Source organism: Xenopus laevis, chromosome 2L (genome assembly GCF_017654675.1).
Source record: "Xenopus laevis strain J_2021 chromosome 2L, Xenopus_laevis_v10.1, whole genome shotgun sequence".
In the NCBI taxonomy this organism is placed as follows: Eukaryota; Metazoa; Chordata; class Amphibia; order Anura; family Pipidae; genus Xenopus; species Xenopus laevis.
In genome coordinates, this window is record NC_054373.1 from 271771 (window position 1) to 295243 (window position 23473).

At 43.6% G+C, this 23473-nt stretch overlaps 1 protein-coding gene and 1 long non-coding RNA gene across 2 annotated transcripts; one reads left to right on the forward strand and one right to left on the reverse strand.

Moving 5' to 3' along the window:
* Positions 1 to 2084: 2084 nt before the first annotated feature.
* Positions 2085 to 11578, reverse strand: LOC121399781. The gene is made up of 3 exons (XR_005965259.1): positions 11518 to 11578; positions 6996 to 7131; positions 2085 to 2329 (listed from the first exon to the last, which is right to left on the reverse strand). It is a non-coding gene; the product is annotated as an uncharacterized LOC121399781 (long non-coding RNA).
* Positions 11579 to 11948: 370 nt separating this feature from the next.
* Positions 11949 to 18525, forward strand: LOC108707379 (high affinity cGMP-specific 3',5'-cyclic phosphodiesterase 9A). The gene is made up of 11 exons (XM_041581152.1): positions 11949 to 11966; positions 12544 to 12612; positions 13614 to 13700; positions 14423 to 14527; positions 15601 to 15683; positions 15836 to 15992; positions 16310 to 16420; positions 16728 to 16832; positions 17607 to 17735; positions 18273 to 18330; positions 18521 to 18525. Exons 1-11 carry the CDS (start codon positions 11949 to 11951, stop codon positions 18523 to 18525), a joined length of 927 nt encoding a protein of 308 aa, XP_041437086.1.
* The last annotated feature ends 4948 nt before the right edge of the window (positions 18526 to 23473 follow it).

A 23473-nucleotide genomic window follows, 5' to 3' on the forward strand; every position in this document is an offset into this window, starting at 1 on the left:
CAGAGATATCCCTGTAACTTAGGAAACTGGAGCATCACATCTTTAAGCTTTTCACATAAAGTCCCTATGAGAATAATAAGGGGATGTGACATTTCTGGAGTAAACTGGGTGACACCAAATTCAGCAAAGTGAGTAACAATAGATTAAGCCCATGGGTTGGATAACAGTGTGTGTAACAAACGTATCTGAGATACACAACAGGCAAAAACATTTTGATGAAATGAATGAAGGACCAAAGTCTTTTTAATGGATTTGTTGCATCAAGTCACAATTTAGGCCTAATGGTGTCCAAGGCTGTAGAGAAAATATCCCTTTGGTTTTAAGGGAAGAAGGATTAGATCTCCATCTCTCACCCCCAACTCTCACTCTATCTATCCCTGGTACCTTTACTTCAGTGCTGTTCCCTCCATTACACACATTACAATCTCAATCTTCTTTTCTGAGGGCCACAACATGTCCCATGAATCTGTTTGGAAGGGGTTGTGAAGTTTTGCCCGACATATTGGATGTGGCAGATGGAACATTCCAATAAATAGATCACAAGAGGGGAGTTACAATGGATGTACCATCTAAAGTCATGTTTAAACTCATCTTCATACAGTGACCCTAGGACTGGATCATGTTTAATATATAAAGGTGTTTCTCACTAATTCTTCTAATTGTATTAAATTGGGGGCTGTAGTGTGTAATAAAGATTAAAGGGGACAGTCTTGTCATTGTGCAAAGTCAATTGCACCCCAACTACAAGTTACTGAAACTGGAGCATTTGAACTTTAGTAAAGAAGGGAATTGCCCAATTTGGTTTTTTCTATTAATAGCAAAGATAATGCTTCCAGTGTGGGATAGATTGTCTCTCCACTAAAGTAACAGTGTGGGATACAGTCAATGTGTCTCCATGTAGGACCCTCAGCTCCTTCCCCACCTGCTTCTATTCTGACATTGGGCAAAAAATTAATGGAGCAGCTTTAAAAATGTTCAGTGAAATGTATCCATTAATGGGATAGGCAGATTTCAATTGCTTATGAATTTGGAATTTGAAGGGCGGTGCTTCCATGACACAATGATGAGAATTATGTTTAGAGTTGAGTTCAGATGAGAAGGCCTCACACTCGCATTCTATGGGCTCATTGACTGGTCTCATTGCTGCAAATAACTGTTTGATACTTGAGTCCCACATCCATATCACTCCATCATCATCAGGATCATTCTCTCTACACTCTCACACAATATGTACAACTAATCACAATGTATTAACCACTAAGGAGAGATAGTGGTTGGATACTGGTAGGATTTTGGTTTCATACTGGTTGGATAGTGGTTTGATATTGTTTGGCTAGTGACTGCTGGATACTGGTTGGATAGTGATTGGATACTGGTTGAATAGTGGTTGGTTACTGGTTGGATAGTTGTTGGATAGTGATTGAATACTGGTTGGACAGTGGGTGGATACTGGTTGGATAGTGGTTTTACACTGGTTGGATACTGGTTGGATAGTGTTTGTATACTGGTTGGACAGTGGGTGAATACTGGTTGGATAGTGGTTAGATAGTGGTTTGATACTGGTTGGATAGGGGTTGGATACTGGTTGGACAGTGGTTGGATACTGGTTGGATAGGGGTTGGATACTGGTTGGATAGGGGTTGGATACTGGTTGGACAGTGGTTTGTTACTGGTTGGACAGTGGTTGGATACTGGTTGGATAGGGGTTGGATACTGGTTGGACAGTGGTTAGATACTGGTCAGACAGTGGTTTGATACTGGTTGTATAGTGGTTGAATAGTGGCTGGATACTGGTTGGACAGTGGTTGGATACTGGTTGGTTACTGGTCAGATACTGTTTGGATACTGGTTGGACAGTGGTTAGATAGTGGTTGGATATTGGTTGGATAGTTTTCGGATAGTGGTTGGTTACTGGTTGGATAGGGGTTGGATTCTAGTTGGACAGTGGTTAGATACTGGTTGGATAGTGGTTGGAAAGTGGTTGGATACTGGTTGGGTAGTGGTTGGTTACTGGTTGGATAGTGGTTGGTTACTGGTTGGATACTGTTTCGCGAATCAGAGAAGAGATGGGCAGCACTCCAGGGTAAAGTAAAAATTGCCTTTATTTACACACAGCAGGGCAGCATAGCAACGTTTCTAGCCTCGCACGGCTCTTTGTCAAGCCAGCATATCATTATACAGATTCTCCTTTTTATACAGTATTATCATAGCACCCTCTAGTGGGGCTGCACCAAAGTAACAAAATACAAAACATTGTTTCACTTATCTGACAATATGTCAATTAGTAGTCCCATTTCAGAGAAAGTAGCAAAGTGTATCCTCAGATAAACTGTAAAAAAGGAGAACATTAAAACCATATTAAAACATTATAAAAATTATCTAAAAACAGGAGATAAGTCATATTCCAGATTAAGCCCATTCGGTGCTAAGGTGTCCAAAAAAAAAACCACAAAAGACAGCAAGCTGCGCAAGAAACATCGTCCACGACGGTGGTAAACACAACTGAGGTCACGTTGGATGAAGAGGAGCTTAAGGTACTCAGTAAAGGTTTTTCCTTTGCATTGGTTGCTGGCCCGGACTTTTCTGAACTGGACTTGGCTTTATTTCGATTCTTTAGGAATTTAAGATTAAAAGCACAATTTGCTAGTAATGTTATATATGAGGAGAAATTGGCCATGGGCACGTTTTGTGCCAAAACATTGGGTTTATCTAAACTGAGTAACTTTATGCCAGATAACAAAAATGCTCCAATTGAAACTTATGTGCACATGGTAACCACTGAGATAAAGACACTAGAAAGTGCTTATAGGCGTGGTGAGATTCACACTGTGACCCCTAATTTAACAAAAGATGAATCTAATGCTTTAAACAAACTGTCAAATCTTAAGGATTTAGTCTTTAAGGCTGCGGATAAGGGGGGTGCAGTGGTTATCATGTCCACAGAGTATTATATTGGAGAAATTAAACGGTTATTGTCTGATGATACTACATATATTAAGCTGAGTGGGGATCCATTGACGGACATACAAAGAAAAATTGGGATATTGTTACAAAATGCTAGAGATCTACAGGTAATTGATGAGGGGTTGGTGGCATTTTTGACACAGGGGAATCCGATGACCCCTGTGTTTTATATACTGCCGAAAATTCACAAAAATGTAAAACAACCTCCTGGGAGGCCAATAGTGGCTGGGATCGATTCGGTCTTTACCCCGCTAGCGAGATTTGTAGATACTATTATCAGACCACATGTTACCTCTCAGTGCTCCTATATCCAAGATACGGGTGATTTCTTAAACAAAGTGGCATCTATTGTTCTACCTAAGAAAGACGTTTGGTTGGTTACAATGGATGTGGAAAGCCTCTACACCTCCATCCCACATGATGGGGGTGTAGAGGTGGTCCGCCTCTGTTTGGAACAAGACAAAACCCTGGATGGGGCTCAAAAAAGATTTACCCTAAGTTGTCTGGAAATGGTACTAAGATGTAACTACTTTATGTTCAGAGATGAATTCTTTTTGCAACTGAAAGGGACGGCCATGGGATCAAACGTGGCTCCTTCATATGCGAATATATTTATGGGTAAATTTGAAGAAAAGTTCATCTATGCCAATCAGTTGTTCAAAAAACACTGTATAAAATGGCTACGCTACATAGATGACGTATTCGTAATATGGGAGGGGCCACGTTTGTCCTTAGAACAATTTCATAGGGGAATTAACTCAGCATGCTCACATATCAAGTTTACTGTACATATAGATTCACAGGAGATTGCTTTCCTTGACGCCAGAGTATATGTGGGAGATAGTAAATTACATACAGATTTATTCACTAAAGAAACAGATAAAAATACTCTACTTCATTTCTCTTCTTTCCATCCACCACAGATCAAAAGATCTCTACCCAAATCACAGTTTACACGAGTAAAACGGATAGTCTCGGATGAGAAACTGTCAAAAGTAAGAATGGATGAAATGTCTGAGAAATTTCTTTCTAGACATTATCCTAGGACTGTGGTGGATGGACAAAGAGGGGAAGTGGAGAAGGTTGACAGGGAGCAGCTTTTAAAGAAAAGAGAGAAAGAAAATCATGCCAGAATACCTTTTATTTCGGTTTATAATACATTGAGTGATAATATTGGTAAAATCATTAGAAAACATTGGGGGATCTTGAAAACCAATTTGGGAGAAATCCCTGCTTTTCAGAATCCACCTGTCATGTCGTATAGAAAGGCCCGGACTATAGGCTCCATGTTAGTTAAGGCGGACATGGGTTTAGGAAAAGAGAACAGACAGACAGTGCTGCGTCCGGTAAAGAAGGGCACGTTTGCCTGTTGCTCGTGTAATTGTTGTAGTAACATACAAAAGGGAGAGGTTATTCACCACCCGAGAAGTGGTATCCCTATTCCTATCTCTGGCCATTATTCATGCACTACCACATTTGTGGTTTATGCTATAAAGTGCCCTTGTGGCTTAGTTTATGTGGGACAAACCTCACGTATGGCCAGAGATAGGATTAGGGAACATAAATCAGCCATAAAATGCAAAAGGATGGACCAGCCGGTCGCCAAACACTTTATGGAATTGGGACATACGGTATCACAACTAAAATTCCAGGTTTTGGATGCTGTCCTGAAGTTGAGAAGAGGAGGTAATAGGGTCAAAAAACTATTATATAAAGAGGCATGGTTAAAGCACTGCGTATCTTGACAGCGCTATATAAATAAATGATGATGATGGTGGTGGATTAGAAAATTGGACACTTTAGCACCGAATGGGCTTAATCTGGAATATGACTTATCTCCTGTTTTTAGATAATTTTTATAATGTTTTAATATGGTTTTAATGTTCTCCTTTTTTACAGTTTATCTGAGGATACACTTTGCTACTTTCTCTGAAATGGGACTACTAATTGACATATTGTCAGATAAGTGAAACAATGTTTTGTATTTTGTTACTTTGGTGCAGCCCCACTAGAGGGTGCTATGATAATACTGTATAAAAAGGAGAATCTGTATAATGATATGCTGGCTTGACAAAGAGCCGTGCGAGGCTCGAAACGTTGCTATGCTGCCCTGCTGTGTGTAAATAAAGGCAATTTTTACTTTACCCTGGAGTGCTGCCCATCTCTTCTCTGATTCCTGTGGTTCAGTGTGGAAGGACACTGCGGGAGGTGCACCCAAGCAATCGAGAAAATTAACCAGGTGTGTGCCCCTCAAACCCTCTTGGAACTGGATACTGTTTGGCTACTGGTTGGACCGTGGTTGGATAGTTGATGGATAGTGGTTTAGATGAGGCAAGTAATTGCCTGTACTGGTTGTGTTCCACTCTGTTGTTTTGGGTTAAGATGGCCATAGACACGAAGAACCAATCATATGAATCAACGTACAATTGGACTTTCCCATCTCCCAACCCTCCACTCACCATTCAGATCAAAGTCTTATACCATTCAAATAAAGTAGTAAAAGAAGAGATGAGCCGATGTTCTGCCCCTGACAGTAATCCTACGATACTTATGTCTGACAAAGCTGGTGAGTGAAAATCATCCAATCAGCAATACACACAGAGATATTATCTGTAGCCAACAGAAATCTTCTAACCTGTCCCATCGACCAAACGACCCATCTCCGTGGGACTAAAAATGTCGGGACTCTCTCTACACACGGTCGAAAAATCATACGAATCCTCGATTCATACGACCGGATTGTTGCGTCTATGGCCAGTATTACATCTTTCTCTGTTTCTGCTCTGTTGCTATTTACAATAGGAGTGAGTAAGACTATTTAACCCTCTCATCTCCCTGAGGGATGGGAAAGAAATTGAACCAGTTTGTCCCTAGTTACTGAGCATTGTTTGTAGTATTGAGAGAAATGAGTGTCTAACAGCAGTGCAGGAGAACTCAGGAGTCAGGATGGACAGTGACATGAAGCAGATCAGGTGAGAGAAGAAGTGGCAGAAGTTTGGGCTTCAGAACTCTTCCAGGGGCTCATTGACAGGGGGAGAGAGCTGATTGGTTTGGGTCCCAGACATCAGAATAATAATGATACCCTATAACTTGTACTGAAGGATAAACTATAGTGACCAGTTCTGGAGGCTCCTCTCTATTGGATTCCAGTGGAGGGGTGGGGGCCTGGGGAGGGGGGATACAGCGGATTCCTATGGGAGACCACAATCTAATAATATGATATTAATCCTACAGGACCATACTGGAACAGAGGGTGGGCCCCGGGGCCACATGTCCTCTCCCCATTGAACCACAATGCTGGCTATTTATATCAGGATTTTATGGGAGAAGAGAAATAGCAGCAGTTAATGAGAGTATTTGGGCAGGACATTGTTATTACAGCAGATAAAAACGATGGGCCGGGAGTCTGTGGGAAATATTTCCTTTACATTCTCAGCTGCTTTGTCTGTAACACTGGGGGGCGCTGTTCTATTGCTGCTCATAGAGAAGACAATGCAGGTGAGTTGTGGTACTGCAACGAGTGCAACGCCCAGAACTGTTACTCAGGCCAGTCCTCGAAACTGCACTCGCCTCATTTTATTCTGCTCTGTCCCTTTAAAACAGAAAAAGCTCCAATCATGTTTGTTCTCATGAGGAAAAAATCAAGAATTCGGGATTTGACCCCAAACCTGGGATTATGGGAGGAACAGTTCTGAACCTGTGTTCCACCCCCATACACAGATTTAATTTCTGTACAGCAGGGGGTTAATACCTCGTCCTTGTACCGAAGATGCATCAGGAAATTCAGAGCTGGGACTTAAATTCCCCAATGGGCAGGAGTGTAGGGTAAATACCCCGGGACAGATACATCATACAGATACACCCCCGAGCTTCTTTACTCTGCTTCCACTTACCTCCTGTGGGTAGTCAGTAAGGATCTTAGAGTGGGCAATGGACACTGGTCATTAATAATAATAATGATGATAATAATAGTTAATTAATAATCCTGTAGGGAAGGGGAAATGCACTGGATTATTAGTAGGGAGACTCACCTTAATGGTCCTCCAGCAGGTACAGATGACTTTATGTAAAGGCAACACATTAGCACAAAATTTACTTCCACAAATCCAAATTGTCTCCTACATGGGGTGTAGGGCACTCATTTTGTCCCTTTCATTTGCAGTTTCCCTAAAACAAAGAGTAACCAACATATAACCCAGGTAAGTGACCTTCAGTGTGGGGCCTTGTAACATAGGAGGGGGCAGTATGTGGGGACACAAAGAGAGTTTTTATGTTTTTTATTGAAAAACAAAATGTGAACATAATTTACACTAACATTACAATAACACTCTATTACACTCATACACAACCAAAATCCCCAACAACAAACAAAATAAAGCAAATGTGTTCTTTGTACTTATGGTACAGGAATATGGAGTCAGTATGTGGGAGAGCAGTGACTGAGGGTCAGTCTGCCAAATCTCTGATAATTGTTTTTATTTTATGCACTTACTCTTGTTATTCTAAACTCCTCCTAAAGTCAAATTATTGGAATAAACAGCTTCAAAGCAGTATTTTCAAACTGCATGTGTTTTATTAGCAGTGCAACACACTACATGTTTCGGGTGAAACCCCTTTTCAAGTGTATTAGGAAGTGCAATTAAACATGAGGTTAAATACCCTTCTTCCCTCCAGGAACCTCCCCCAACCAAATCAAGATTCAACAAGCTCCACAGTTTGGAACAATAAATATTGAATTAATATTAATAAATATTAATCTAAAAGTCCAAATAAACAAATCCAAAGTGTCCTGGTGTCATTCCAAGGTGTACGTGAAATCCACAAGTCCAGTGTATAGTATAAAATTCATAACCGGGAAATTGCAATTCTCAGCCTATCCCTGGTAAAAATGCGGAAAATTCAAAAGTACTGCAAACAAATGCCTACTTAAGGGTCACAAGAAGCATGTATATATTATTATTTAACAAGTTTAGAAAACTGAACCAGCATGTATTCAACCAGCATATTTAAATAAGCTTGTATGTATATATCTTAATAAGTAAAAAACTCCTGTATCAGTACTTTACACTGATTAGTACATATTACGGTAGTTATTACTTACACGGCAGGAGTTCCGTGAAAAATTTCAACACCGCTATCTGACATTTAATATCTAAGAGAAAGGGAAACTCCTCCTAGCTCATGCCCATTGTCCAAAACGTCCTCTAGCCTCATGCCCATTGTCCAACACTTGCTCCAACCTCATTCCCATTGTCATACACATCCTCCAACCTCATGCCCATTGTCTAACACTTCCTCCTAGCTCATGCTGAGTTTCTAACACTTCCTCCTAGCTCATGTCCATTGTCCAACACTTCCTCCTAGCTCATGCCCATTGTCTAACACTTCCTCTACCCTCATGCCCATTGTCCAACACTTCCTCCAGCTCATGCTGAGTTTCTAACACTTCCTCCTAGCTCATGCCCATTGTCCAACACTTCCTCCTAGCTCATGCCCATTGTCTAACACTTCCTCTACCCTCATGCCCATTGTCCAACACTTCCTCCTAGCTCATGCTGAGTTTCTAACACTTCCTCCTAGCTCATGCCCATTGTCCAACACTTCCTCCAGCTCATGCTGAGTTTTTAACACTTCCTCCTAGCTCATGCCTGTCACGTAACGTGTGACGTATGACCAACTAGCACACACAGGGAAATACCACACCTTTAAGAGGGGTTTACACAGGAGTTTATTTCAGATATACAACAAGCAGTAGATCAGGAACACGGCATTAGCATGTGAACTCCCCCAAGTCCAAAACACTCCTGGTCTGAAACAAAGAGCCTCCCTTGGAGCAATCCACTCCAAGATGCACACGCCCTCCAGGCAAATCCAAATACAAAGTCAGGGAGTTCCTTTGGGCAATTTCAAAGGGGTAAGGAGCAAAGTGCCTTTGGGTAAATCCACAGAATAACCATACCTCAAGGGAATCCAGGTACAAACAGTCCTCTGGGAGGTAGGGAGATCCAAACTGTTGGAGGGAGTCTTCCTGCCTCAGCTAGGATAAACTCCAAGGAACCGCAGAGGAGGGTGACCTGCCGCAGCCAGGTTACACCCCAGACGAACAACAACAACTCTCTAGCCCTCCCCTCTGGTATACCTGGCCTTTTACCCACCCCCTAGGGTTGATTGGCTGGGAGGCCGGCCTTGCTTCTGGTTAACCCCACCCAAGCAGGTCTGATTGGCAGGGGCCCTGCTGCATCATTAGGGGAGGGGGAAATACCTTGGAAGGGGTTGTCCAGCTCTTCTGGAGGGCTATCCTGGGAGCTCCTTTGTTTAAAGCTTTTTGGCGGGAAAGTAGAACAAAGAAGAAACACCATCTTGGATTGTATGTGTACTAGTCAATTAGCTATGGATAAAATGGGACCAGTAGAAGGGGATTTTGGTCACACTCAGTATTTGTCACATTTCTTCCCCCCCAGAGTAAGTGCATTGCCGGGGATCCCCTTTGTAGGGTGAGTCCCGGCTGCACTTTGAAGGCCCCACTGGCTCAGTGAAATCTTTGGGTGACATAGTTGTTTCTCTCAGTCCATATTCTCCTTTGTGTTGGGAGCCATTTGCATGGGGATTGAGGAGCCTTATTGCTACTTTGTCTGTCTATGGATGCAAATTCCACCTTAACTTGACGCCCACACAAAGTCCGTTTATTTAGTTCTTGAACTGCATCAGCAGCATCTCTGTGGTGTTCAAATTCCACAAATGCGAAACCCGGGGGGCTCCTGGCCACCCACACACTACGTAATGGGCCATAATATCCAAATGCCTGCTCCAATATAATCTTATGGCCATGCTTTCCAAGGTTTCCAATGTAGACTTTGCAGCTTGTCTGTGGAACACCCCTGTGTCCTCTCCTGGGTGCACAGTTGTTCTCCCACCTTTTTGGGGCACACAAGTTGACTGCTGACACTCTAAATTCTTTTAGGTCTGATGCATCAATATTCACTTGTTGCTTCCTGTAGATATGGGGACCAGTCTTTTGGGCATCCTGCACTTGACACTCAGTGACCTCCTGTGATACAATATTTGCAGTTTTGGCAGGTGGCAGTTTTATTGGGGTCAGGTTAGGGAGTCTGCGTGGGCATGTTGCCTGTAAGTGAGTAGTACAACCACAAATAAAACAGGCCCGAGGAATCCTAAGTGGTTTAGAATCTGGAAGGGCCCTGACTGTCACATGGCTGGCATGTAGAGCATGGGTATGATCAGCCTCACAGGAGTGGTTTGTAGGACTGAGGGGTAGGGTAAGTGGCTGGGACTGGACACGATTCTCCAGGTACTCATCTGCTAACTGGGTGGCCTCCTCCAAGGTACCAGGCTTACGGTCCCCAACCCATTGTCGCACTTCAAGGGAGCAGTTTTCGAAGAATTGTTCTTTTAGCATCAACTGGCACAAATCTTTAAGGGAATTAACTTTATTCCCCCTTACCCAGTTGCGGAAATCCCTCTGCAACTTATTCCCGTAATCCTGGTGAGTTTCTTGGGAGGCTTTACGCCGGGTGCGGAAAGCTCTTCTGTAGGAGTCTGGAGTGATGGCGTAGCTGGCGAGAAGAATCTGACGCACTTTCCAATAATTTGCTCGCTGGGGGTATGGAATTTCTAAATAGACTTCGCTAGCTTTACCAGTGAGCTTACCAGCCAAAATAAGCACCCACTCATCCTGGGGAACTTGGTGGTCCTCACATAAACCTTCAAAGGAGCGAAGAAAGCTGTCTATGCTCTGCTTAGACTCCTCAAAGGCAGGGAAGGCAGCATGAGTCAGTTTCACAACTGGCTGTCGTGCAATGGTTGACCCTGCTGTGGGCCCAGAACTCAAGTTCCTAGGCTGATTTCCCTGTATAGTTAGGCGCAAAACCTCTAGCCGTTCTGCTGGGGTCAGCCCTGGACCAATAGCAGCAAGGTGTTTCTGAAACAAGGTAACCGTGTTGTCCTCAGGTTCCCCAGCTGCATCTTGGTGCAAATTATAGTTTTCTTCTCCCTCCTCAGGGGTTTCTGGGTCACCATGGGCATCACCTTCCTGGGTAGGTAGAGAATGGTGTGTGAGAAGTTCTATGAGTTCCTGTCTCCGCTTTCCCACTGTGTCAATACCCCATGTGTGGCAGAGCCTTTGTAGCGTTGGTAGCCTGAGCTCAGTAATCTCCTGAGCTGTAAGGTTTGCGAAGTTCCCTGATGTGCTAGTTTCCATTATTCGCACCGCTTGCCACCAGAAATGTCACGTAACGTGTGACGTATGACCAACTAGCACACACAGGGAAATACCACACCTTTAAGAGGGGTTTACACAGGAGTTTATTTCAGATATACAACAAGCAGTAGATCAGGAACACGGCATTAGCATGTGAACTCCCCCAAGTCCAAAACACTCCTGGTCTGAAACAAAGAGCCTCCCTTGGAGCAATCCACTCCAAGATGCACACGCCCTCCAGGCAAATCCAAATACAAAGTCAGGGAGTTCCTTTGGGCAATTTCAAAGGGGTAAGGAGCAAAGTGCCTTTGGGTAAATCCACAGAATAACCATACCTCAAGGGGATCCAGGTACAAACAGTCCTCTGGGAGGTAGGGAGATCCAAACTGTTGGAGGGAGTCTTCCTGCCTCAGCTAGGATAAACTCCAAGGAACCGCAGAGGAGGGTGACCTGCCGCAGCCAGGTTACACCCCAGACGAACAACAACAACTCTCTAGCCCTCCCCTCTGGTATACCTGGCCTTTTCCCCACCCCCTAGGGTTGATTGGCTGGGAGGCCGGCCTTGCTTCTGGTTAACCCCACCCAAGCAGGTCTGATTGGCAGGGGCCCTGCTGCATCATTAGGGGAGGGGGAAATACCTTGGAAGGGGTTGTCCAGCTCTTCTGGAGGGCTATCCTGGGAGCTCCTTTGTTTAAAGCTTTTTGGCGGGAAAGTAGAACAAAGAAGAAACACCATCTTGGATTGTATGTGTACTAGTCAATTAGCTATGGATAAAATGGGACCAGTAGAAGGGGATTTTGGTCACACTCAGTATTTGTCACAATGCCCATTGTCTAACACTTCCTCCTAGCTCATGCCCATTATCCAACACTTCCTCCTAGCTCATGTCCAGTGCCTAACACTTCCTCCTAGCTCATGCCCATTATCCAACACTTCCTCCTAGCTCATGCCCATTGTCTAACACTTCCTTCTAGCTCATGCCCATTGTCCAACACTTCCTCCTAGCTCATTCCCAGTGTCCAACACTTCATCCTAGCTCATGCCCAGTGTCCAACACTTCCTCCTAGCTCCTGCCCATTTTTCAACACTTCCTCCTAGCTTATGCCCAGTATCTAACACTTCCTCCGAGGTCATGCCCATTGTCCAACACTCCCTTCTAGCTCATGCCCAGTGTCTAACACTTCCTCCTAGCTCATGCCCATTTTCTAACACTTCCTCCTATCTCATGCCCAGTGTCCAACACTTCCTCCTAAATTATCTCCAGTGTCCAACACATTCTTAAGTCTCCAATCTCCAATTACTCAGCATGTCCATTGGAGTTCCCATTTAACTGTAACTGACATCATTTCAATATATTCCAGACTCCAGAAGAGACCAGAGAGGCTCTAAAACAACCATCATTCAATGTGTGGGGGATCGAAAGGAACCAGGTGAGTCAACTGGAGAACATACAATGACTAAAGTAGCTATAACAATGGTTTTACTATTACACAGGTTTTATTCCCACTGTTATATGTGTTGGCATCCAATAATAATACTAATAATGCTGTGTAAGGGCATAAGGGTTCTGCTTTGCAATAGTGCATAAATCTATAAGGCACCTTTGGGCACCCACATTGCTATCATCATGGCCTAAAGCAAAATGAATTAACCTGTGAAGGAAAAGCATTGTGTTGCCTGTTCTTGGTTTTACTATTAATCTGGGACCTCCCATGCCTGCTGCTGATTTGAATGTTTGAAGCCTCTTGGTTGAGTCATGGAACATTTTTAAGATGACTCAGTAAGGGCAGTTTGCTTTAGCCTTATCAACACTAGAAACTACATTTCATAACCTGGATGAATGAAGACCTAAATGTACATAACACTCCTTCATATTAGAATGGGAAATACTACATTTTTAATAAGTAGATACAGAACTATCAACCCAGTATTTTGTGTGTATTGTGGTGGGCTTCCTCTTATTGAGCCAGTGGTCTTCTCTGTTTACAGAAAAGGGTTTAGGATCAGAAAACCCATGTCTGTAAAGGGTTCAGAGTAATGTAAAATAAAGCCACTGATTGAAAAGCAGCAGAGCATCACTTGACCTGTGACTGTATAGAATAACATTAACAGCACATTACTGGACAGAAGAAGACTATAAACATTGGTAGGACAGAAACACATGACTGTGATGGGGTAGAATCATAGTATCACATAACCCAGACTAAAGGTGAGTCTAGGATGATATGACTGGGTAGAAGTAGACTATACTATGACATGACTGGACGAAGATAGACTATAGCTTGACTTGTGATTGGAAGGATGCCGCGCATAACATGGTGTGTAATTGGATAGAAGCTGAATGTAACATGACCAGGGACTGGAGGAAACACAGTATAGTATGATCTGTTGTTGGGTGGAACCTGTATAAATTCTTATTTTCACTTGGCAGATGCTGTTTCTCTTGGAACACATGTTTTATGAATTGGATTTGGTAACAAAGTTCAAGATAGAGCCTGAAACCATGAGATTCTTCTTGGTAAGAAAAGTCAAGGAATTCAGCCTAATGGGTATTAGATAAGGGAGGGGCCAATGCCAGGGAACATATATTTTGTATAAGCTTGTACCATTAATGGAACACAAAGAAGTAATGAATTGGAAACTCTTGTGCAGTCCCTCTGATTGAACAGAACTGCTTTAGTTGTTAACCTGTAAGGGCACATTCTATGAATGGGGTAAATTTATCAAAGAGTGAAGTTCCGCCACTAGAGTGAAATTCCGCAGCTCTCCATTCATTTCTATGGGATTTTGAAAGGCGTATTTATAAATGGTTGAAAGTGAAATTTCACCCTTTGATAAATACGCCTTTAAAAACCCCATAGAAATGAATGGGAAGTGGCGGAATTTCACTCTAGTAGCAGAACTTCACTATTAACTTCACTCTTTGATAAATATACCCCATTGTCTCTATTAGTTTAATATCACAAGGGGCAACTTCCCCCAAGGCCGTTTACAGCAGAGAATTGCCTCTGAGCACAATCAATGGAAAATACATACAGTATTGGTGACTAGGTGCCCATGATATGCCTGACTGCATCTTAGGAAAATCTCCACCAGTACAACATGCCAAGGTGCAATGACTTATGAATAATTAGAGAAGTTGCCACAAAGCAACACTTGCTCTAGTCTTAGTCTTAGTTGAGATACTGCGTGCGATCACAAAGTATATGCTGTTGACTATGCTGTGCTTCTTGCCCCTAGACTTCTGTTCAGAAACTTTACCAGGAAAACCCCTTCCACAATTTCTACCATGGTTTCTCTGTCATCCAGATGATGTATTGTGTGATATCCCAGTGCCAGCTACAGGTATGAGGAACCTTCTCAACCTCAGCTGTCTCTTATACTCCCTTATGTCTATCCCCACACCCAGTTGTCTCTCTACCTTCACCTGTAACCTAATGTCTCCTCTTCTCTCTTATCCTGCTGTCTCTTTCCTTCACTCCTTCCCCTCTCCCATCTTCTTGTGTCTCTCACACCAGTTGTCTCTCTAACTCACCATTTAAGGTTCCACTTCTCAGGATGATCTCCAAGTTGTTTAACTATCCCAAGTCCTAAGCCACCATGTCTGTATGTAATCAGGTCTTAAATCACCACAAGACTGATGGCAACCCAGTCATCTGTAGTCAACTCCTCACACAATGAAGATGTATTCTTCTTTATTTCATCCATATCAACTGCCCTAGCCCCCAAGCACTTGTCTTTCACTCACAAATCAACCACAAATGGTGGCTCCTCGTCTCCTATACAACAGCCTGCAGATACACTCTTTTCATTCTGTTCCACCAAAAGTGGTTAACTTGCCCCGTTGTTTAACTTTGTAGTAGATTCCCATTCCAAGCCCACAACATTCCTCTTAAGCCTGTTCTTTTCCTCTAATTACGCACAATCTCTGTAATGTATTAACTATCCAGTAGAGAAACTCCAGGTACTGCAATGTTTCTTTCTTGTAAGCTCTAAGGGACAGGGAGTGACTGTGTAGAGAGAACAATGAGGAATGCTACTGGTCTGTTAATATGGATAACTATATGAAGCTACTGAATAAAGAAAAGCTTGTACCCACTTTCCACATTCATTGTATCAACTTCTGACTTTTCCTGCTCTTCTAATTTGTTTTTCTTACTTCCCTTCCCCATTATTCCTGCTATTCCTCGCCTTCTTCTTCCATCTCTTCCCTTCCCTGGATCATCCCATCTCACCTTCTTCCTTCAATCTCTCACCTTCTCAGTCGATTCCCCAGGTTATTCTCTCAATTTATCACCATAACTTTTTCAGTTGTTTCTCCCAGTTTATTCTACCCTCTTCCTGCCATTGTTATTTATCACCATGTCTAGCCTCTGTCCCACATTCTCGCTGGACTCTCACCTTTATTTCTCCCTCAGGAACACCTGTCACCCATAGATATTCTCACTCTGATGGTGGCTGCCATCTGCCATGACCTGGACCACCCTGGTCTTAGCAATTCGTGAGTAAAAGCCCTGGTGCCTCATTTGTGGAAGTTCTCATGGAAAATGGGGGGGGGGTAACTAACCCTGGAAAATAGGGGCACAGTCAGCACTTGAAGGGGGTATTATTGCCATAGAAACAACTCCCAGAAGGCTTTGTGTTTGTTCTCAGTTACCAGGTTAACGCTCAGACGGATCTGGCCAGGCGGTACCACAACAAGTCCCCACTGGAGAACCATCACTGGGCAGGTACGTGGCAAATCCTGAGCCAAGAGCAGTCAAATCTGTTACATGGAGCAGACTCCAAGCAGGTCCCTCACATACAGCAGGTAATGATGGGGTGGAGGTGGGGTGGGAGGGAAGGAACATGAACACAGAGAGGTCTATGAGACCAACACCAAGACTTCAGTTTCCCTTCTCTAGATTTGTGATGGGAGCAGAGCTGTGACACTACCAGTGTTGTACAACAATAATGTGGTGGGGGCCCTGCTTTTAACTAAATGTGACACAATCGCTGTTACAGGCCAATGGTGGGGAGTTGGGCACCTGGAAAGCCTAGGTTACAGACCATTGGCAAGATGGAGGCCACTGCTGGCTACTGGAGCACTGCTAGAGGCCTTCACACAATCTCTTTCCCTTGATACAGGAAATCATGGAGCTGATCTTGGCCACAGACATGGCCCACCACGGGGAAATCCTGCAGACCCTTCAAAATATAGAGACTTTCAGCTTCTCTAGCAGAGAGCATGTTACTGTGGTAAGAACATTCAGCCCTTGTCCTGTAATACCCCCAAGTCCATATTGAAATTCTGCCCAATATGTCCTATACCCATCCCCCCATATTAGCCCTAAGCACGTGTCACCCCCGAACCCCCTCTCACCATCAGCCCTGTCCCCATTTCCATCCACAGTTACAAAGGTACTAATTGCCCAAATAAATCCTGATGAGCTGATTTGTCTCTACGGCAGCATCTCTTACCCCTAACACTGACCTCGGGCACTTGTCTCACTTACCCTGGGCACTTATGTGTCGCTCATTGTTCTGTTCCATTTCTGTTCCACAGCTGAAGAAAGGTCTCATTAAACTCTATGACATTTCTAACGAAGCTCGGCCAGCAGAACATGCAGAAATCTGGGCAGATGCCCTAATGGAAGAGTATTTTCTGCAGGTGAATGAGTCTGAGCCAGTCTATGACTCTGTGCCACTGTAGACTAAATAATTGTATATTCAGACAGAAGGGGGCTTTAATATGAGAGTGAAAGTTGTAGTTCCTTAATGTGTGCTGGAGAGAGAGATAAGAAGGAATGGGAATGGATAGTTGAAGAAGTTGGATGTCAATGAGATGCTGGAAACAGAGAGATATGGAAAATGAGCATCAGAAATGGAGAGTTATATAAGTTGGAAGATAGTGAGAAGCAACAGACTGAGATATGGAACCTGAAAAACATGAATGGAGAGTTGGAGTAGATAGAAGTCATTAAGAAGCGATATGAAAGGTGAGTAACGGGGTTTGAGTCAGTGAGAAGCAGGATACAGTGACCTATGGAAAATGAGTAACAGGAATGGAGAGTTGAAAGAGATGGAAGTTGATGAGAAGTAGGACACATATGGAAGATGGGAGGAATGGAGAATTAGAGAAGATGGGAGTCAGTGATGAGCAGGAGACAGAATCCTTTGAGAAGGGAGGATAGTTTATTGTTTAACCAGTGAGGGGGATTAGAGGGGGTAGAGGAAGAAGCATCTCTATAGAAAAGAGCAGATACTGAGTATATACCTGTAAGTAGCCTCATCCAAACCATAGGAAATTATAGGGTTCACTCTGCCCTTTACCCGTATGACCATCTCTATTAGGGAGTTCCAGCAAGAATATGGACAGTGCAATGACAATGGGCAGTCACATGGGTAAGATACCAATCAGATAATGTTTCTTCCTTTTATCCAGAGTGACCGGGAAAAGGCTGAGGGTCTCCCAGTGACCCCCTATATGGACCGGGACAAAGTAAGGAAAGCCGATGCTCAGAGTTCCTTTATCAGCTTCCTGCTTATCCCCCTGTGTGAGGCGCTGTGCAAGGTAATGCATGTGATGTCATGATGCAGGAGTGCGACATCACAAGAAGGCAAGGCCCTTCAGGATGACAGTTAGGGTCAGGATACCAGGACAGAGTATGTGATGTGATGATGCAGGAGTGCGACATCACAAGAAGCGAAGGCCCTTCAGAATGACAGTTAGGGTTAGGGTACCAGGACAGAGTATGTGATGTCATGATGCAGGAGTGCGACATCACAAGAAGCCAAGGCCCTTCAGAATGACAGTTAGGGTCAGGATACCAGGGCAGAGTATGTGATGTCATGATGCAGGAATGTGACATCACAAGAAGCAAAGGCTATTCAGGATGACATTTAGGGTCAAGATGATACCGGACAAAGTCCGGCAGTGTGTGAGGCTGTAATGCAAGAATTCAGTCAAACCACAGACCACCATAGGGTCACAGCATAGGGGATGTGCTTTATGGCCTGTTTCATGCAAGTAGCACTGCATTCACTTTCAAGGTGGTACTAGCAAATCTCCCCTTGCCCCCACTAATCAGTCACTTATCTCTGTTTCTAGCACTTACCTCAGCTGAACAACTCACTGCTGCAACCCCTGAGAGCAGCAGATGGACAAGGTAATGGAGCTGAAGGGCAATTTATAGGAGGGGGGTCCATTCTGTGCAATTGATAGAGACCAGCTATAGGGGGCAGCCTATCTCCCATGAAGGACTATGATACAGGACCACTCCTTAAATATCTTCTAAATCTTTCCTCTTCTGTCTGTAAGCGACCCCTCATGTATCATAATGACCCTTTTCCTTTTAGGTTGAGTGCCAGGACATGTGACACTGCGGGGCAGATAGCCCTGACATGGAACATACAGCTGGATACACGTTACTGACATACACCTGTGTGGCCACATGATTCAAAGAGACCCTGTGAGGGCAGGTATTGCACAGACACGCCCGGGGCAGAAATTACCCATAGAGACCCTGTGAGGGCAAGAATCAATGACAAACATACCCTGGGGGCAGATATTGTTATATAGTCCCTGTGAGGGCAGGTACTGTGAGAAGAGCCTGGTCTGTGGTTCCATATCAAACAGATACATAATTATAATAGGATCTAAAATAAAAAATAAATGATTTGTGTCCCTCCCACGAGGAGCCACCCAATGTGAGAGTCCTCTGCTCTTCCTGCTTCTTTGCCTTACAAGGGGTCATGGTCCCTGCACTACAGAGGTACAATGGGTGGGGGGTGACACTTTTTTGGTTTTAATACAGAGAATAGACATGAACCCACCATCAGCTGAATGGGGCGTGGCTTGCACCATTAAACAGAAAGAGGGTATGTCAAACACAGGCAGAGTATGGGACACACAGGCAGAGTATGGGACAAACAGGCAGAGTATGGGACACACAGGCAGAGTATGGGACACACAGGCAGAGTATGGGACACAGGCAGAGTATGTCACACACAGGCAGAGTATGGGACACACAGGCACAGTATGTCACACACAGGCAGAGTATGGGACGCACAGGCAGAGTATGGCATGCACAGGCAGAGTATGGCACACACAGGCAGAGTATGGAACACACAGGCAGAGTATAGCACACACAGGCAGAGTATAGCACAAACAGGCAGAGTATGGCACAAACAGGCAGAGTATGGCACAAACCGGCAGAGTATGTCACACACAGGCAGATTATGGGACACACAGGCAGAGTATGGGACACACAAGCAGAGAATGGGACACACAGGCAGAGTGTAGGACAAACAGGCAGAGTGTGGGACAAACAGGCAGAGTGTGGGAGACACAGGCAGAGTATGGGACAAACAGGCAGAGTATGGGACACACAGGCAGAGTATGGGACACACAGACAGAGTATGGGACACACAGACAGAGTATGGGGCACACAGGCAGAGTATGGGACACACAGGCAGAGTATGGGACACACAGGCAGAGTATGGGACAAAGGCAGAGTATGGGACACACATGAAGAGTATGGAACAAACAGACAGAGTATGGGACACACAGGCAGAGTATCGGACACACAGGCAGAGTATCGGACACACAGGCAGAGTATGGGACACATGGGTAGTTCATACATGCAGTGACACAATGTCAGTGTTTGACTTACAGTCTGTATAAGGTATGAACAGGTGAATAATGTGGCACTGAGAGCCCGAAATTTGATCAGTGCAGGGGGGGGGATTACAACAATGCAGGGACAATTGGACAGCACTGCCTTTCCTATTCCTTACCCATAATGGCCTTCCCCCCATTTCTGGGAACAGTGTGTAAATGTAGTGGCGTAACTACCAGGGGAGCAGAGGGTGCAATTGGACCAGGGCCCGTACCAGGGCCCGTACCCCCGCAGGGCCCCCCGGCAGATCGCACCCCACTGTAGCCACAAAGAAAATCGATGTGAAGGGGGGTAGGGGGGGCCCGGCTGCATGGTCCGCACCAGGGCCCTCCCCCACCTAGTTACGTTACTGTGTAAATGGCCACAGCAATTAACATACAGGATCACAGAGAGGTGCTACCAGAAAAAGGCAAAATTGGTAACAAAATTTGATTTCAAGTTTTATTAAAGAAAAAATTATGAACAAAAATAAATTTTCTGTAGCCCTGGGTCATGAACAGAATCTGGATTCCCTGCTTCAAACATACGTCACAATTGGTCACATACGATATTGTGCATATGATTATCTTTGGCCTCTGCTCATACTCCCTTGCTGCGGAGCCTAAATGGTCATGTGACTGCAGACTGTGTAAGAGAAGTGCCCATTGTGGTGTCACTGCTGGAGCTGAGCCAGACATGGGCTTGGCCTGAGAGTTTGTGCCCCACAACATACAGCACCAAGAACAGAGAGACCATCAGGCTGGAACCCTCCTACTTGACCCTTCAGTCCCCACAGGCCAGGCGTTTCCACCATCAGACACAAGTGGCAATGTTTCACACACTGATTCTAGGCTCGGGGCTAACTCTTGGTTTTCTGCACCTTGCTGGCCTGTAGCACGTGCCCATCTGTGGCTTTGCACTTTTCTTTCTCCAGCCGCAACTCCTTCTGTAGGTAAGTGGCCATGTTTAAACAACTAATCACAAACTTGCAACAAACTAGGGTCAAATGTATCTGGACCCATTTCCCCCATGTTATTACCAACAAAGAAGTTCAGATAAGGATTGTTACAATGTTGCTAAAACTTAACCTTTAATAAGAATTGCAGTAAAACAAGTTGCCCATAAACACAGAGACTCAAATTGAGAGTAGTGCAGGACCTTGTCCTTATATACAGATAATTAAAAACCGCATTAGGTGGATTGGTGGAAGCTCTTATAGATGGTACTACTCTGAATTTGAAGAGCAGTGAGTCTCTGTGTTTATGGGCAAAACACGAAAAATAGAGCTGGCACTACTCCGGTACCCCAAAAATATGATCAAATCAAATAGAATCCAGGAGTCACGAAATATTAATAAAGTAGTACAAAAACTTTTATTGCATCTTGTATAAAAGATAAAAGCCTGACGCGTTTCGTGTCCACGCAGGACACTTAATCATAGGCTAACCTATGACTAAGTGTCCTGCGTGGACACGAAACGCTGCGGGTTTGGAGCATGAGCACCCGGACCCCATATGGAAAGCGGTAAGATTCCTCATATATTTTCCAATGTCTTCTGCTTTTTATTTAGTCTGTGTTTATGGGCAACTTGTTTTACTGCAATTCTTATTAAGGTTAAGTTTTAGCAACATTATAACAATCTAGATACATTTGACCCTAGTTTGTTGGGCTCTATTCATTATTATCTATTTTGTATATAGCACCTTGGATTAGATACTTTTGTTTTTTACAAATACCCTTAAGCACTGCTAGGTTGTACTCATATTAACTTACATTGCACAAAAAAAAATGTTTTATTGTTATAATTTGTAACAATGATGTACATGGATTATAGTTTAAATTATTTTACACATATATTATCTGTCACATAACCATTTAATTGTATGTAGCACATGTTGAGTTAATTAATCAATTATGCACGTTTGTAGGTGTATTCAAATATATCTGTCTATCACTCACGTTTGAACGTTGAGGAAGTGCTCGGTTTTTAAGGGTCACGAAACGCGTCAGTTTGCTGTTCACCCACCGCTGTTTTACCACTGTGTATTGCTCTAATAAAGCCACAATATCTACACATGGTCTCCTGTGGATAAGTCTGTCAGCGCTGAGAGTGGAAGTTATAGTTCTGTACATTCAAATCTTTGGGCCAAGTGACTGAGATGCAGCGACAGACAAGGTGAGACACTGTGTGCAGGTGAGCTCCGCCATTCTTACTCCTCACGTATAGTTTGCCTTTGACTGGGCTTCCCTGATTGATATAATGTGTGTGTGTATGGCGACCCCTGTGCATTACATACAAACACTGGGGTAACCGCACTCACACTAATAGTAATGTACTTACACCACTGAGATGCTGCTGGGGCAATTAGGTACAGAACATTAATGGGGTAACACTCACTGAACCCCTTTACACTGACACCACTGACAGATCAATATGAAGGCAATTGTGCCAATAAAGCATTCATTTCTTTATTAAAACATCATATTGGTTATAAACTCAGTTAAAACTCTCAGCTGTCAATAATATATGACTTCCACTTTCCATTCTGTAATCTCTAGATGTCACTGCTTTCCTTACATTTAGTTTTGTAGCCAGTGAATAAACAAGATTTTGGCATGAGCTAACGCTTGTCTGAATAACGGTGTCCACAAAATGGCTGCTGCCTGTTTCAAGTGATTGTCAATTCCAAGACTCCAAAAGAAACAAGATTGAATTTTTTTTTTTTTAGTATAAGTGAAGTTTATTTTGTTTGACTTAACATCATAGAAAGGATTTGGAATGGTTGTTTAGGGTAACAGGTCTCCTTTAAGTCATTTACTTACAGATAAATCACAGACGGGTTGTTCTTGTTGTGGTGCCCCTGTGGGATGAAACATGTAGTGCTGCTGTGTATCTTTAAATGAACAGTTCAGTGTAAAAATAAAAACTGGGTAAATAGACAGGCTGTACAAAATAAAACATGTATCTAAGATAGTTAGTTAGGCAAAAATGTAATGTATAAAGACTGGAGTGAGTGGAGGTGTAACATAATAGCCAGAACACTACTTCCTGCTTTTCAGCTCTCTAACTCTGAGTTAGTCAGTGACTATAAGGGGGGCCACATGGGACATAACTGTTCAGTGAGTTTGTAATTGATCCTCAGCATTCAGCTCAGATTCAAAAGCAACAGATATGTCCCATGTGACCTCCCCTCAAGTCTCTGATTGGTTATTGCCTGGTAACCAATCAGTGGAAAGCAAGAGAGCTGAAAAGCAGGAAGTAGTGTTCTGGCTATTATGTTACACATCCACTCACTCCAGCCTTTATACATTACATTTTTGCCTAACTAACTATATTAGATATATTATTTTTTCTAATTGATTTACCCAGTTTTTATTTTCACACTGAACTGTTCCTTGAATGACCTTGATTCTGTACAGGACACATTTAGTGTGGGAGAGCAGGAAGAGACCAGTGTTTGATCACGTGACAGTTGTCCATGTCTCACCCTGGGGCTGCACTCGGCTTCTCCAATAAACTACAATCCAAGTGGGAGGGGCAGCGGTCAGTCAGGGACCAATGGGATGAGTAAGGGACAAAGATGTGTCACATGGTACAGAGAGGTGAAACAATCAGGGGCAACAAGAAATGTTTAACTACAACTCCCACTGG